Here is a 15,439-nt window from a genome sequence, read left to right on the forward strand (position 1 = left end):
CACAGTGACAGCAGACATACAGGGACTACACAGTGACAGCAGACATACAGGGACTACACAGTGACAGCAGACATACAAATGCTACACAGTGACAGCAGACATACAGGGACTACACAGTGACAGCAGACATACAGGGACTACACAGTGACAGCAGACATACAGGGACTACACAGTGACAGCTGACATACAGGGACTACACAGTGACAGCAGGCAAACAGGGACTACACAGTGACAGCAGACATACAGGGACTACACAGTGACAGCAGACATACAGGGACTACACAGTGACAGCAGACATACATGGACTACACAGTGACAGCAGACATACAGGGACTACACAGTGACAGCAGACATACAGGGACTACACAGTGACAGCAGACATACAAATGCTACACAGTGACAGCAGACATACAGGGACTACACAGTGACAGCAGACATACAGGGACTACACAGTGACAGCAGACATACTGGGACTACACAGTGACAGCTGACATACAGGGACTACACAGTGACAGCAGGCAAACAGGGACTACACAGTGACAACAGACATACAGGGACTACACAGTGACAGCAGACATACAGAGACTACACAGTGACAGCAGACATACAAATGCTACACAGTGACAGCAGACATACAGGGACTACACAGTGACAGCAGACATACAGGGACTACACAGTGACAGCTGACATACAGGGACTACACAGTGACAGCAGGCAAACAGGGACTACACAGTGACAGCAGGCAAACACGAACTACACAGTGACAGCAGACATACAGGGACTACACAGTGACAGCAGACATACAGGGACTACACAGTGACAGCAGACATACAAATGCTACACAGTGACAGCAGACATACAGGGACTACACAGTGACAGCAGACATACAGGGACTACACAGTGACAGCTGACATACAGGGACTACACAGTGACAGCAGGCAAACAGGGACTACACAGTGACAGCAGACATACAGGGACTACACAGTGACAGCAGACATACAGGGACTACACAGTGACAGCAGACATACATGGACTACACAGTGACAGCAGACATACAGGGACTACACAGTGACAGCAGACATACAGGGACTACACAGTGACAGCAGACATACAAATGCTACACAGTGACAGCAGACATACAGGGACTACACAGTGACAGCAGACATACAGGGACTACACAGTGACAGCAGACATACAGGGACTACACAGTGACAGCAGGCAAACAGGGACTACACAGTGACAGCAGACATACAGGGACTACACAGTGACAGCAGGCAAACAGGGACTACACAGTGACAGCAGACATACAGGGACTACACAGTGACAGCAGACATACAGGGACTACACAGTGACAGCAGACATACAGGGACTACACAGTGACAGCAGGCAAACAGGGACTACACAGTGACAGCAGACATACAGGGACTACACAGTGACACCAGACATACAGGGACTACACAGTGACAGCAGACATACAGGGACTACACAGTGACAGCAGGCAAACAGGGACTACACAGTGACAGCAGACATACAGGGACTACACAGTGACAGCAGGCAAACAGGGACTACACAGTGACAGCAGACATACAGGGACTACACAGTGACAGCAGACATACAGGGACTACACAGTGACAGCAGACATACAGGGACTACACAGTGACAGCAGACATACAGGGACTACACAGTGACAGCAGACATACAGGGACTACACAGTGACAGCAGACATACAGGGACTACACAGTGACAGCAGACATACAGGGACTACACAGTGACAGCAGACATACAGGGACTACACAGTGACAGCAGACATACAGGGACTACACAGTGACAGCAGACATACAGGGACTACACAGTGACAGCAGGCAAACAGGGACTACACAGTGACAGCAGACATACAAAGGCTACAAAGTGACAGCAGTCACTACTCTATATGTATTCTAAGATGTTTATATAGATATATCAATCTATATATATACACAGGGTGCAGACATACTGATATATATACTGATACAACCTATTGCAAATTCTCTCTCTCTTTGATCCCATAAAAATGAATTCAAAATGTACCCCTCCACCAGGGGATGCTCACCACCAGGTAGCTAATCAGTTATCTTTCCTTGAACCGCCAATTACCTCTCATCTGAAAACCTTCAGATGGAGGAAAGCAGGCCAGATCTTAGAGCAGTTGTATCAGGAGAAGTATAATAATAATATTAACATTCTATTCAGGTAAATTATTTCTTATCCTGATACAACATATTGCAAAATGAACCCACAGTTGGTGGAGGTGTCTGTAGTCTGTGATGCTAATCTGTCAGTAACCTGGGCAGGATTAAGTCATGTTCTAGATCTAGGCTGAAGCGCCTTTGTTCACTAATCCCATATCACCAGTCACATCTTTCCCTCACAATATTTATTGACAAACCACATGACATAACACAAAATATCGGGTAAAACTGAAGTTCAATTGTTTCTACGTGCACGCTGGACTGTCAACTGCTGCACTAACACCAGTGATCGAAACTGGTATCTCTTAACCAAAACACCAAGGTATTCAAAGGTGTGCACCTCGCCAAGCATACTGCCATGGCAAAAACAATATGAAGGACATTTTTCTGGGAAAGAAAATGTATTGACGCTGCTGCTCATGACACGTAGGGATTAGTGGGTAAATGTCCTTATAACACACTCACATCAGATGCATTTTGAACTGGTGCTTCTGATCTTCAAGGTGAAAGCTCTTAAGCATTGCCATTATCTCTAGAGAAGTACTCTCCATATGCTGCCAACTGTGAGTGCATAGCCACTACAAATGTACCAACGGCAGCTCTCTGCAACTTACAAGTGGGATTGATTCCTGTCTTCAGACTGCACACCATTTAGAGTAACAGAATAACACTATTTAGAGTAACAGAGAAATCCAGAACAATAAAGTTGTGCCTTCATTGGTCATTAACACCCTTTGTTGATCAACCACACATGCAGAGCCAAAAGCCTGGTTTTGCCTTCTTTGTATGTGGATTGATGAGGCAATACCTTAATCATGGCAGTAGGACATGAGATGGCAAGGGAAGCGGCATAAGACTTAACTATAGGTCATTGTTGATGGTTGTGATGATCTTTTCATCACTTAATTTTCCCTGACAGAGACCCAAACATGTGTGCATCCTTTTTAAAAGATGGCACTGATATGGGGAACAGCAACTCCTGTACTCAACATTAATTGCTGTCTTTGCTAACACCATGGCAGAGTGGTGAAAGCTTCGTCCAAAAAGTCAGCTGGCTGCAGTATCATGCCTGGTACTGTATGTTTCAGAATCAGTTGTGCCTCTTGAATGAGACTCAAATATGAGACTTAGACTTCTTTAGACCAGCAGATGCGGTGCTCACTACGTTCACTACTCACACAAGGCAACAATGTGAATTCCCGTCCTGTTAAGGGGTGTCTCCGAGGGGCGACAGGAACCAGCCACATGTATGAAGACATACAGGGCATGAACGGTGTAGGAGGCACCAACCTGTTGAAGGTGCTGTATTAGTCATGGCAGCATACCCCTAAACTTAAGGCAGGCAGTTTAATTTAGTGGACAAAGAGTTAATGGAAGTATCTCGTAGTATTAGTACAAGTCATAGAAACGATCTCATGACTGTCTTCCACTGTCTGTGAAGATCCAGGTTATATTTGGTCTTTAGCAACCCATGCTTGTCATAAGAGGCAACTAACAGGGATCATGTGGTCAGACTCACTGACTTGGATGATGCATGTCATTGTATCCCAATTGCGAATATCGATGTTCATGATGTCAATCACTGGATTGTCCAGTCCAGACTTGATTATTTACAGACCGCTGTTATATAGCTGGAATATTGCTATGATAGCCTTCCTCTCCTCTATATTTTCTTCAAACACACCTCTTCCCGTTCATGTGACAAGGATTCACTCTCTGCATCTGTGACGCTGAGAGCAGTTGCTTCCTCTCTAAACTAGGCAGCCTGCATGTGGGTAGACTTTAAATTGTTGTGGTGGCATACCACACAAAAAGGCATTTACTTCACTGGAATATATCATCCAAGCTCTTGGTCTTCTCAGAAACTACCAACTCCAAATCTGACACTGCTTTAACACATTCACAAAAATCTAACAATAGTTATCATTGTGTATAATTCTAAGAATACTACCTCTATTACATCATAGCCATAAATTCCTGTTTATGCTGAGAACCACAATACAAATTTAAATAAAACTGGTATCTAGCATCCTTTAGATATTTGGCTTTTGTGAAGTGGGAATACAAGGATTGTATACAAAAGGGACCAAACAGGATATGTCTAATGACCTACCTAACTTCAAGGCTAGACATAGAGAAAAACGTCATATTATGAATATAATAAACATATATTTAGCCACAAATGTGATACTTAAACATATTATGATGTCACTTCCGGTGATGACATGACCTGTGACATCACTTCCGGTTGTCATTCAATGACCTCATTTGCGATACATGTCTTCTATGATTTCATACCACCTTATGACGTAGTTTCCGTTACGCCCTTTTGGATAGTGATATTTAACATATTTTGATGTTAGTCCGCATGTGAGGTCTTCCATAACGTTACTTCCAGTGGTAGTACATCATACATCCTAGATTATCATGTAGAAACCGTATATCACTTGTATCCTTTCGATCTATGATTTCAGTGTTGCCACTTGACTTGTCTACTATCCAATAGCAAACTAAGGTCAACCTACCCTGAGTTCATGAGGTATTCTGAAATCTTCACCCCCCACCCAGCCCACCTCCCAAGTTCCCGAGAGAAGAAGGGTAGGCAAGGCTACTTGGAGACTATCACCTGGGCTGTCACCAAGGGTCCCAGTGTGTATAGTGCATCCAGATCGGATGTCTCGTGAGTAAAAGTTTTCTGTTGAGTATCTGTAATGAGGTATGTCAAGGCTGTTATGGGACAAAGTAATCTGTCCAGATAGTCCACACTTTTACTTAAGGCTGGTATCGTATATTGCCTGGCTCCGAGTGGGCTGAATGTCGATGACTGGTTTTGGCAAAAAAATCCGGAAGTGATCAGAACAACACTGATTTCCATATTTGGGTATGAGTTACGGTTGACATGTCAGATAGCGTGTAATTCTGATACACGAGCCGCAGTGGCCATGGCTAGGAGAAAAAGCGGTCTTCCTGGAAACTAATAGTAATGTCGCACTACTCATGGGTTCATAAGGTGGTTTCATCAATGCTGACAATACTATAGATAGATACCATTTTGGAAATATACGTGGTGTTACAATGTCTTCCAGTGCAAAAGACTTCATGAGTCGATTCAGTAATGGGTGTGTACCTATATATGGGCATTCGTGTTGTAATACTGATGCCAGGGCGGATCTATAGCCTTAGGTAGTGCCATGTCAAAATATCTTGTCGTTTCTGAGATAGAGTAAGAATTCGGCAACTATAGGTATCGTTATCTCCACGTCTAAATAATTCCCACTCGACGAACTTGTCCCATCTGTTATTGTATAGGGCAGGTGATGCTGGTCTCCATGAGCTCTTTGTGCAGCTTATTTAGAGTAACCTGCGGCTTGCATCTTATTCGCGAGAACTTCCAAGCGTGAAATATGTCCGTTTTCGCTTGTCTCAGTAAATTGTGACATACCGTGAGTTTCAGAGGTTCTTCCACTAGGCGGTGTAGTAACCTTGGAAACCAAGCCCTGTTTGGCCATGCCGGGGCTATGAGAATTATGACGCAGTCTGTCTCTTCTATTTTCTTCAGAACTCTTGTCTAGAAGAATCCATGGGGAAAATGTGTAAGCGAACATTCCCTCCCAGTCCATAGAAAGAGCGTCGACCTGGGGAGCCCCCATCTGTTACTGGACTGATGTAGACTGGTAGTTTGTTGTTGAGACATGTCGCAGGTCAGCAACCAATGTAGTTCTGAGAATCGAACTGGTGGGGGTTGAATTAATGCATCCAGCTCTAGGTCTTTGGTGGTCTATGCTTATCATCCAATCTGGTTGTCTCAAGGCATTCTTCAACTTCTTGATAGATTCCATCTAAAACTTGTGAGGCTTTTCCAGAAAATCTGTGTTTGGGACTTTTAGATCTATGATTAATTGCATCTCTGAAATATTCTTCTTTGGTACCAGCAATACTGAGGAGTAGAATCTGTGAGAGGTGTCCGACTCTTTTAAGATGCTGATAGCTCTCTTTGCAAGATAGATGGAATCTGGGTCCAGTAGGATGGATGACTTGGGCGTTTTAAGAAATGAAGTTTGTAGCCTCTTCTTACTACTTCGAGCAGCCATGAGTCGTCTGTGATTGCTTCCCAGTTGTCTGAGTACTGCATAAGACAACCTCCGACTGGTTCCCAAGTAGGGGGAGTGCTGAACTTGGACAGTCTTGGATCGATGTCTGTGAGACAGGCTAGTTTGACAGGATTCAATGTGGTTGTAGCGTTGATCTTCTGAAGTTCTAAATTGTTGTCCACTGGGCAGGCAATGTCGGTAGGTTCTGAAGGAATCTGTAAATCTCTGGTTGAGTCATTTCCGGTATCCCCCTCAGAAGCCTCCTCTGCCTCTACCTCTTCCTCTTTGTGAAGTGGGATGATCATCTTTGGAGTTACTTTTCTTGGAGTGAAATGATCTGTCCTTCCATGTAGAGGCTCGAAAAGAATCCCCACCATAGTTCACGTGACGAGATTTAGAATTCTGTTGTTGATGCTGGAAATCTGCAGGTCGTTTCTGGATCTTGGATGCCAATGAGATTGTGGATTCTTGAAACTTCTGACCAGTTGATGATGCAATGGCTTCCTTCACTGACTTCAGTCTGCCATTGAATATCTGTGGAGCTGTGATAACATGGATCTTCTTAGCGGCTCTGGAATCATATGATGAACTTGCTGTAGCAGATGATTTCTTTGCATGAGCAGGAACTGTGCTGACATCCAAACTTGTGCTGATTGAAGATCTTCCTGCATCTTCAGCATATGGTCCAGTGAGCTGTGAATAAACCTGGTCTGCTGTAGCTTTATCTCCATGGCGGTGTCGAAGGGAAGACCTTCGCTTTGATAGTTCGTGGGAATGACGTGGCAAATTCCAGCTGCAATCCAGTGTTAGGTTTCTTAACAAGATCATAGAAATCTTCATCAATACTAGGCTGTTGTGCGAAAGGAGCATCGTGTGTCTTGACTTATAAGCACTTTTTTTAATAGCAGGCATACCAAGTCTGACATGATGCGCCGATGAAGCGTTCAATGATGCTTCGATTTTATTGATGACGTCATGAATGTATGACGGACAGGGGAGGGTATGAAATTCTTCAGTTTTGCTGACAGGTTCTTCATACCCAGCAGGTTCTAACAAGGGTTTGGCAGCCGTTTTGTCTTTATTATCTGGTTTTTAAGGCCGGCATCAGATTATAAAGTTCTGCAATGATATCTTTAATGGAATAATTATTAGGGCTCCAAGCCGAAAGGCTGTAGAGCCCTATTCTAATCGTTCGATTTATTATTATTATTATTATTATTATTATTATTATTATTATTATTATTATTTATTATTCCGCCGATTTTTGTACCTGCCCTAGCAAAATAACCACCAGCTCGATTTTGTTCAAATTTTGTGTGTGTTTGAAGACCGTTGGGTACTAGTGCCCGCCAAAAACCCAAGGCCGTAGGCCTAAAGGCCAAGGGCAGATAACTGAAAAACAAGAAATTTTTGAAGGTGTATTTCGCCCTATTGCTCCGCAACCGCTTATCCGATTACTTTGAAACCTTGCATGTATCTGCTGCTTCAGTTCTTTGATATTTTTTGTTCTTTGACTTTGGTCATTGATCACGTGGTTTTGCAGCTATATTGGATTCAAGGTTTTCAAAGGGTTTTTGGGGTACCTGTCTTCAAATACTATCTCCTCTGAATCCACTGCACGAAATGCTTTAAAACTTTCTGATAATTGTCTCCATACAGAACACAACAAATTAGCATAGCCGTTTTCCGATATCTTTTTTAGTTGCGGCAATATTGGATTTTGATTTTGATCATTTTTTTCACCGAAATTTTACTCTTAAGATCATAGCTTGTAAGGTTCTTAACAGAAACTATTGAAAGTTTGCATGAAGCTTTGAGACTATATGTAGCTCATTTTGTCCTGGTTTGCATACTGAAAGCACCACTGCTTGGTGTGGTATTATTTGATTTAAGTTAAAAAATCAGACTTGAGTACAAATACTGAAGGAAGCGCCTCATAAATCTACCATACACCCCCATTCACTGGCTTTGCAAGCGTTCTCCACAGTCTTGTTCAGTATTATGTGTACTACCCTTAACGACCAGGATTAGAATTGGCCTTTTTCAACCGATGCTTGTCTCAACAGGCAACTATGCTTGTCACAGGAGGCGACTAATCGCATCGGGTGGTCAGACTCGCTGGCTTGATTGTTCATTTCTCAATTGCCAATTGCTACGGTACCTTATTTTTGACGGCGTTGTTTAAAGCAAACCATTTGCTGATTAGAATATGGTCGAGGTCGGAAATTGGTTTAGTACACTCTGAGAAACTGTGGCACACGCCAATTTGGTAGCGGTAATGTCCTGCAAACGGTGACTATCTTTTGACGGAGTTGGTACAAGCAAACTATATGCGGATTCGAACATGGTCAAAGAAACAAATGGGTTAAGAACACACTGGGACACATGTGGTGATGGCTCACAAGCAGTTCATTACATTTGATGGCGTTGGTACAACCAAACCATTTGCGGATTCGAACATGGTCAAAGACAAACATGGGTTAAGAACACACTGGGACACTTGTGGTGATGTCTCACAAGCGGTTTATTACATTTGATGGCGTTGGTACAAGCAAACCATATGGGGATTCGAACATGGTCGAAGTCAAACATTGGTTAAGAACAAACTGGGACACTTGTTGTGATGTCTCACAAGCGGTTCATTACATTTGATGGCGTTGGTACAAGCAAACCATATGGGGATTCGAACATGGTCGAAGTCAAACATGGGTTAAGAACACCCTAGGACATGTGTGGTGATGTATCACAAGCGGTTTATTACATTTGACGGCGTTGGAACAAGCAAACCATAAGCCGATTCAAACATGGTCGAAGTCAAACATGGGTTAAGAACACTTTAAGACACATGTGGTGATGTCTTGCAAGCAGTTCCTTACATTTGATGGCATTGGTACAAACAAACCATTTGAGGATTCGAACATGGTCGAAGCTGGAAATTGGTTTAAACATCCTGGGACACCCAGGTCAATTTAGTAGTGGTGATGTCTCACAAGAGGTTCTTCACATTTGATGGCGTTGGTACAGGTAAACCCTTTGAGGATTCGAATATATGAACGAGGTGGGGAACAGGTTTAGCACTTTATCTCAGCAATGCGACAGGAACCCGGGGCCCGGACGAACGCAGAACGCTAATCCGTTTGACTGGAGCCAACTGACAAAGAAGTTACGGCCTGTTAAAGAGTCACCAAGCCGAAAGGCTGAAGAGTCCCAGTGTTAGCGTTTGATTTAATATTATTATTATTCCGCTGATTTTTGTACCAGAGCTAGAAAAATAACCACTGGCTCGATTTTGTTCAAATTTTGTATGTGTATGAAGACCATTGGGTACTAGTGCCCGCCAAAAACCCAAGGCCGTAGGCCAAAAGGCCAAGGGCAGATAACTAAAAATCAAGACGTTTTTAAAGATGTATTTCGCCCTATTGCTCCGCAACCGCTTATCCGATTACTTTGAAAACTTGCATGTATCTGCTGCTTGAGCTGCTTGACAAATTTTGTTCTTTGACCTTGGTCATTGGTCACATGGTTTGGCAACCATATTGGATTCAAGGTTTTCACAGTGTCTTTTGGGTACCTGTCTTCAAACGCAAACAACTCCGAGTCCACTGCATGAAATGCTTCCAAATTTTCGGAGAATTGTCTCCACACACAACACAGCAAACTCTAATAGCTGTTTTGGGATATCTGTGTTAGTTGCGGTTGTATTGGATTTTGATTTTGATAAAAAAAATTACCGAAATTTTACTTTAACGATCATATCTTGTTAGCTTGTTGACAGAAACTATTGCAAGTTTACATGAATGTTTACATATGCATCTTATTTTCTGTTCTTGGGTGCATGGAAAAAGTAACAACACTTGGTGGTAATATTTGATTAGAATTTGGGACACCCCTGGAACACGCCAATGTCCTGCAAAGGGTGACTATCTTTTGACAGAGTTGGTACAAACAAACCCTTTGAGGATTCGAACATGTTTGATGTCGGAAATGGGTCTAAAACAGTCTTAGCACACGCCAATTTCGTAGCGGCAATACCCTGCAAGTTGTGCCTACTTGTGACGGATTTGGTACAAGGAAACCCTTTAAGGATTCGAACATGGACGTTTGTGCACAGTGTAACTTGGAGCCCGCCATTGCTGCTTGCAGCTTTAATTTGGTTTGTAATTATCCCCCGTAGTAGAGTCCCAATTGCATGAACCAGTTTTAGCGATAGAACCGCACCCCCTGCTCAGGCTGCACCTGGGGTAGGACATATGGCTTGGGGTAGAATAATACCGGTCAACTGATCTAAGGCTAGCGGAGCGGGAATCACGTGTTCTATAACTGTATGATTGTGACGTAACATCCACTTCGCTTTTCCCGCTCGTATAACTGGAGTGTGTGACGTAATGGGATGGCTCACGTTTGGCAATTCTATCCTGATTTGTTGTCAGTTCGTCTATCATAGTGGCTAGAAGGTGACTGGTGTGTATTTCTGTGCACACTGTGATGCAATGTCCGTGATTCACAATCTACTCTATGATGTGTGCGGTAGGGAGAGGATCTATGAGATTCTCGATCTCTTTTTATGACTCTCCTACTGTCCTAATAATAATCTGATTCAGTTTGACTGTGTGCATGTCTGTTGTGTGAGGATGCCCTGTCATATTCAGCCTTAGATCTCTATTGAATGTTGTGTTGTGCGACGGATTCTTTTAGATATGAGATTTCATGAGACATTGATTGCATACGTTTGTCAATCATTACAGACATGGAATTGGTTATTTTTTCTGTGAACTCATTTAAGTTAAAGGGGAAACGTGGCATAGAGTGGAGATCAGTTGATTCTTCCAAGCCTAGATTATTCACCTTACCAGCTGCTTCCAGATGTACGTGACTGGTTACAATAAAACCTGAAAGGTACATCGGCTCCTTAACTATATTGGGAGAGTGGGATGAGCGACAAGATCTCTTCTCCTCAAAAGGCGAGACGGCGTCCCCACCCGACACTCACTTGTCATCCACCTGATTATCTTTAGGTGTCACAACGGACTTAATCACTTTTTTACAGGAAGCAGATGAATATTTTGCTGACGCTCTGGTGTTCTTTTTATAATCAGGTTCATTGAGCCATGCCTTAGAAAGTTTCTCAAACTTCTCCTTGGACAATGCTCACAATAACTGCGTTCAATTGCTTTTCTTGCATGAAAGGCACCTAGGGATAGGGTTTCCCTCACAACTGTTAGATATGTTGGCAGTGAAGAGGACATCTGTTGATAATTAATGAAATTTGTAGTGTGGTTCTGATGGCTATGATGTAATAGAGGTAGGGTATTCACAAGAATTCTAACAAACTGTAGACATAATCATACATTACCTTCTGTCACGATCAGATGATCAGGTGGTAAAACCCCACAAAAATTGTAAAGCAAAACAAAAATCGACACATTATTATACGTAGTAACCTTACAAGTCTAACCCAAATAGCCTACCATAACAATAGAATGTTGAGTTGAACAAGTTCAATTTTGAAAACATTTGCAATGAGGCTGAATGAGAAGGAAAGGCAAGGAGGGAGGTATCTGTGGATAGTGACCTGCTTGAGAGACACAGGTTTTTCGTTCCGAGCTATGGGATTGATGAGAGATGGAATTTGATATGTTTTATCAGAATAACAATTATTTAATACATATGCACTTAAGTATACATACAACTTACGCATTATATGGCACATGAGCATGTCGTCCCTCCACACGCTGCCACCGACCAAGGTGAAGGGCACATCGATGCAGAAGGTCAAGGTAGCGAGGTGACAGGAAGTGGGCAATGAGCATGAGAAAAGCACTGAGCCAGGTGAGACATACGTGTTGTCCTACCCACCATGTGTCGTAGTATAGGGTGTTCTGTGGAAGAAGAGTTATTAGCTGCAGTTCTCATACACTCACAAACTAATCTAAATAACACTGGAGTTTCTAATTATACATACTTACTTCGAATACGGCAACAGTTCAGCAATATCTCAGTAACATTTTAGTAAGGGACCGACAACAGCTGCAAAACCAGACATTTTGAGCCTGAATATCTTTTCAGGAAGAACACCTTGCAACAATTTCCTTTTTTCCAAGTCTGAAGTATAATTAATTTTCTGGGACAATTTCAATTTTTGGATATTTTTTTTGTTACCAGGAGACAATGAGCTGTGTTTGAAACAAGCATAATGTTTGGGCTCTTGGACCAATATAACAACAGATTGGACTGTCTATGAAATGTATGTCAAGAAATTGAAATGGTTAATTCCATTCATTTATAGATCAAAGAAAGTTATGTTCAGCGTCTTAAACCAGTCACATGCATAAGAGAAGTTCATTTACTGAACCATGCTGAATTGGGGCTAAATCTATTGATATTTATCAAGCCTAACTAATTCAGCTGATCTTAAACTTGATGTGTTAAGGAACTGTCTACGAGTTAAATGTGATTGCAATCTATCAATAACTGTCAAACTTATCTCCCTCAAACCAGTTTGACATAATTTTTAGAGTGGTCATTTGACCGTTGACTGTATGAACTTACCTTTCTTTTCTGACTGACCGTCCATACAGTATGTTGGATCAAATATATGAACAACATATCAACCTACAGTCTGCTTATCCAAAAATGAAACTGTGGAAAATCCCTTATTTCCAAGTTAATAAACTGTCATTCATACACTAATGATAAAGCTAAAACCTGTACTCAAAACGTGTATGTGATCTCATGCAAATAGGTATCACCACACGTTAGCAAATTAAATCCAATATAGATCCTTTGTAGATGGCTTGTGGTGAGGTGAAATGGGGTTTAACGTCGCGTCCAAGATTATTGTACTTATATAGCGACGTGCATGTACGTGTGTGTGTTTGAGTGGCTGCTTGTACTAGTCCGGACTGATGCCGATTTATAGTGCTAGCTCACTAAGACAATATGCCGCAGTTTAACATGAATACCCCACTCAGACACAGTATATTGACTCCGAGCCGACCAGTCCTTGTTTTAGCCTCATAATGCCGAGCGCCAGACAGTGTAACAACAAGTACCATCTTTAAACGTCTTTTGGTATGATGCGGCCAAGAGTTACAATATAACATTACATTGTGTTTTACTTGTATCTATGTATCTGTGATATGGAACAATAGTTATCATTAAATATGATTCTAAGAATACTACCTCTATATTACATCTTTGGCCATAAATCCTGTATTTTGGCTTCAGTCACACTAAGTAAAATTTTCAGATTTTCAACAGACATCCTCTACACTGTCAATCACACACAATTAGTTGTTCCCAATATAGCACTATAGCAACCCAAGCTTCTTTCCCACATCTAACCACTAGAGGTAGATAAATTGGGGAGGTGGGTGCAAGTACTTTTCATGTAATAGAGGTAGTATTCTTAGAATTATATTAACAATGATAACTATTGGTGGATAATTTTTGCAAATCCTCTACCTCTATTACATCTTTACCAGAATATACCTGACGGACCCTGGAAGAATCTACCTCTAGTAACTCCCTGTGTAACTGACAGTAATCCTCTTCTGGAAACCATTTATTCACTGATTCTAATCCTGACTCAAGATAATTTCCTCTGTAATTCCTCCTGAGGACTTGAAAATCAGAATGCATCAAGAACCAAGCAAATATGTGATACCTTCACAAGAATTATTATATTTCATTACTTCATTTCTTCTATACGTCATTTCTTGTTAAATTTTGATTTGTGACACTATTAACAGTGCTGACATCACTTCTGGTTGTGATGTCACTTCCCTTTTATTGGATAATGACGTCTGTTAGCAGTTAATACTCAAGGTGCTCCTAATCCATCCAACACCTAATAGACTGGATAATCAAAGGTGTACTCACCCTCTGAGAGTCGGTCATCCTGATCTGTACCATTGTATCGTCCAATGTCAGAACTTATTGTCCTGACGTAGATGTAGAAGAAAGTCTGCTACCACAAAGATTGATATTGTATTAGATATAATCCCCAGTCTTCTTCTGAATTGGACAAATTTATCCCATCTGTTGTCATATATAAGGGAGGATGAAGGTCTCCATGATCTTGCCACAGCTTCTGAGGCAAGCTCAGAGTACCCGGATGTCTGCATCTATTGCATGGTAACTTCCACGCAGTTAGATTGTCACAGAAAATGTTTGACCTGGGTTGTCGTAACATATCTTGACAGAGAGGTAACAGGAGAGGCTCTTCCATTAATAGACTTAATAATCGGGGGGACCATGCTCTGCTGGACCAGAATTGTGCCATTAAGATTATCATGCAATCCGTCTCCTCCACCTTGTGGATGACCTTGTCTAAGAGAGACAATAGTGGGAATGCGTATGCAAATGGCCTGTCCAATTCATCGAAAGCACATCGATCTGGTGAGCCATTGGATTGGGAACCGGACTGAAATAACCTGAAGTAAATGGTTTAGGCAGGTGGCAAAGAGATCTAGATGTGGTGTGTCCCATGACGTGGTTATCCAAGCAAAGATCTGGGGATGTAAAGTCCATTCTGTTGCCACTATTCTCCCCTGGCTGGAAAGGCTGTCGACAAGGATGTTCAGCTTCCCAGGAATCTGTCTCGCTTCCATCTGGCAACTGATGGAGTCTGCCAAGGCAAAGAATCTTGTAGTCTCCATCATCAGAGAAATGGATTTGGTTCCTCCTTGTTTCTGAATGTATGCCACTACTGTGGTGTTGTCCATGGCTATGAGGATAGATGATTTGGAGAGACGTATCTTCCATACCAAGATGGCGTAAGAGATGGCCTTCATTTCCTTGCAGTTGAAATGAAGGATCCTCTCTCTGGTGCTCCAAAATCCCTGTACCGCGAGATCGTCCATATGGGCTGCCCATCCCGAATCTTGCGCGTATGTGAATAGATGGTGTTCGGGAGTTGGATAAGTCAGGGGAATGCCGCTCATCACATGCTCTCTGTGTGTCCACTGATCCAGGTCCTGTAATAAGTTGGGAGGTAACTGAGTCTTGAACTCTAAGGTGTTGGATCATAGTGAGTTGATCCATGTCTGCAGAGGATCAACCTTCTTCTGAAGGTCATATCCTGTGGAGACGTTAGGTTGCCTAGAAGTGACATCCACC

General features: G+C 42.3%; 1 protein-coding gene across 3 annotated transcripts in view; it reads right to left on the reverse strand.

Annotated features, from left to right (window-relative positions):
* LOC139473644 (transmembrane protein 39A-like) overlaps nucleotides 1-15,439 on the reverse strand; it is a 94,765-nt gene that overhangs the window by 3,462 nt on the left and 75,864 nt on the right. For all 3 annotated transcript variants that reach the window (XM_071256323.1, XM_071256324.1, XM_071256322.1), the window contains one exon: nucleotides 12,014-12,198. In XM_071256323.1, coding sequence (XP_071112424.1) covers nucleotides 12,014-12,198 — 185 coding nt within the window. The remainder of the gene's footprint in view (nucleotides 1-12,013; nucleotides 12,199-15,439) is intronic.

This window comes from Haliotis cracherodii, unplaced genomic scaffold (assembly GCF_022045235.1).
Source record: "Haliotis cracherodii isolate W230 unplaced genomic scaffold, xgHalCrac1.p SCAF_3, whole genome shotgun sequence".
Classification (NCBI taxonomy): domain Eukaryota; kingdom Metazoa; phylum Mollusca; class Gastropoda; order Lepetellida; family Haliotidae; genus Haliotis; species Haliotis cracherodii.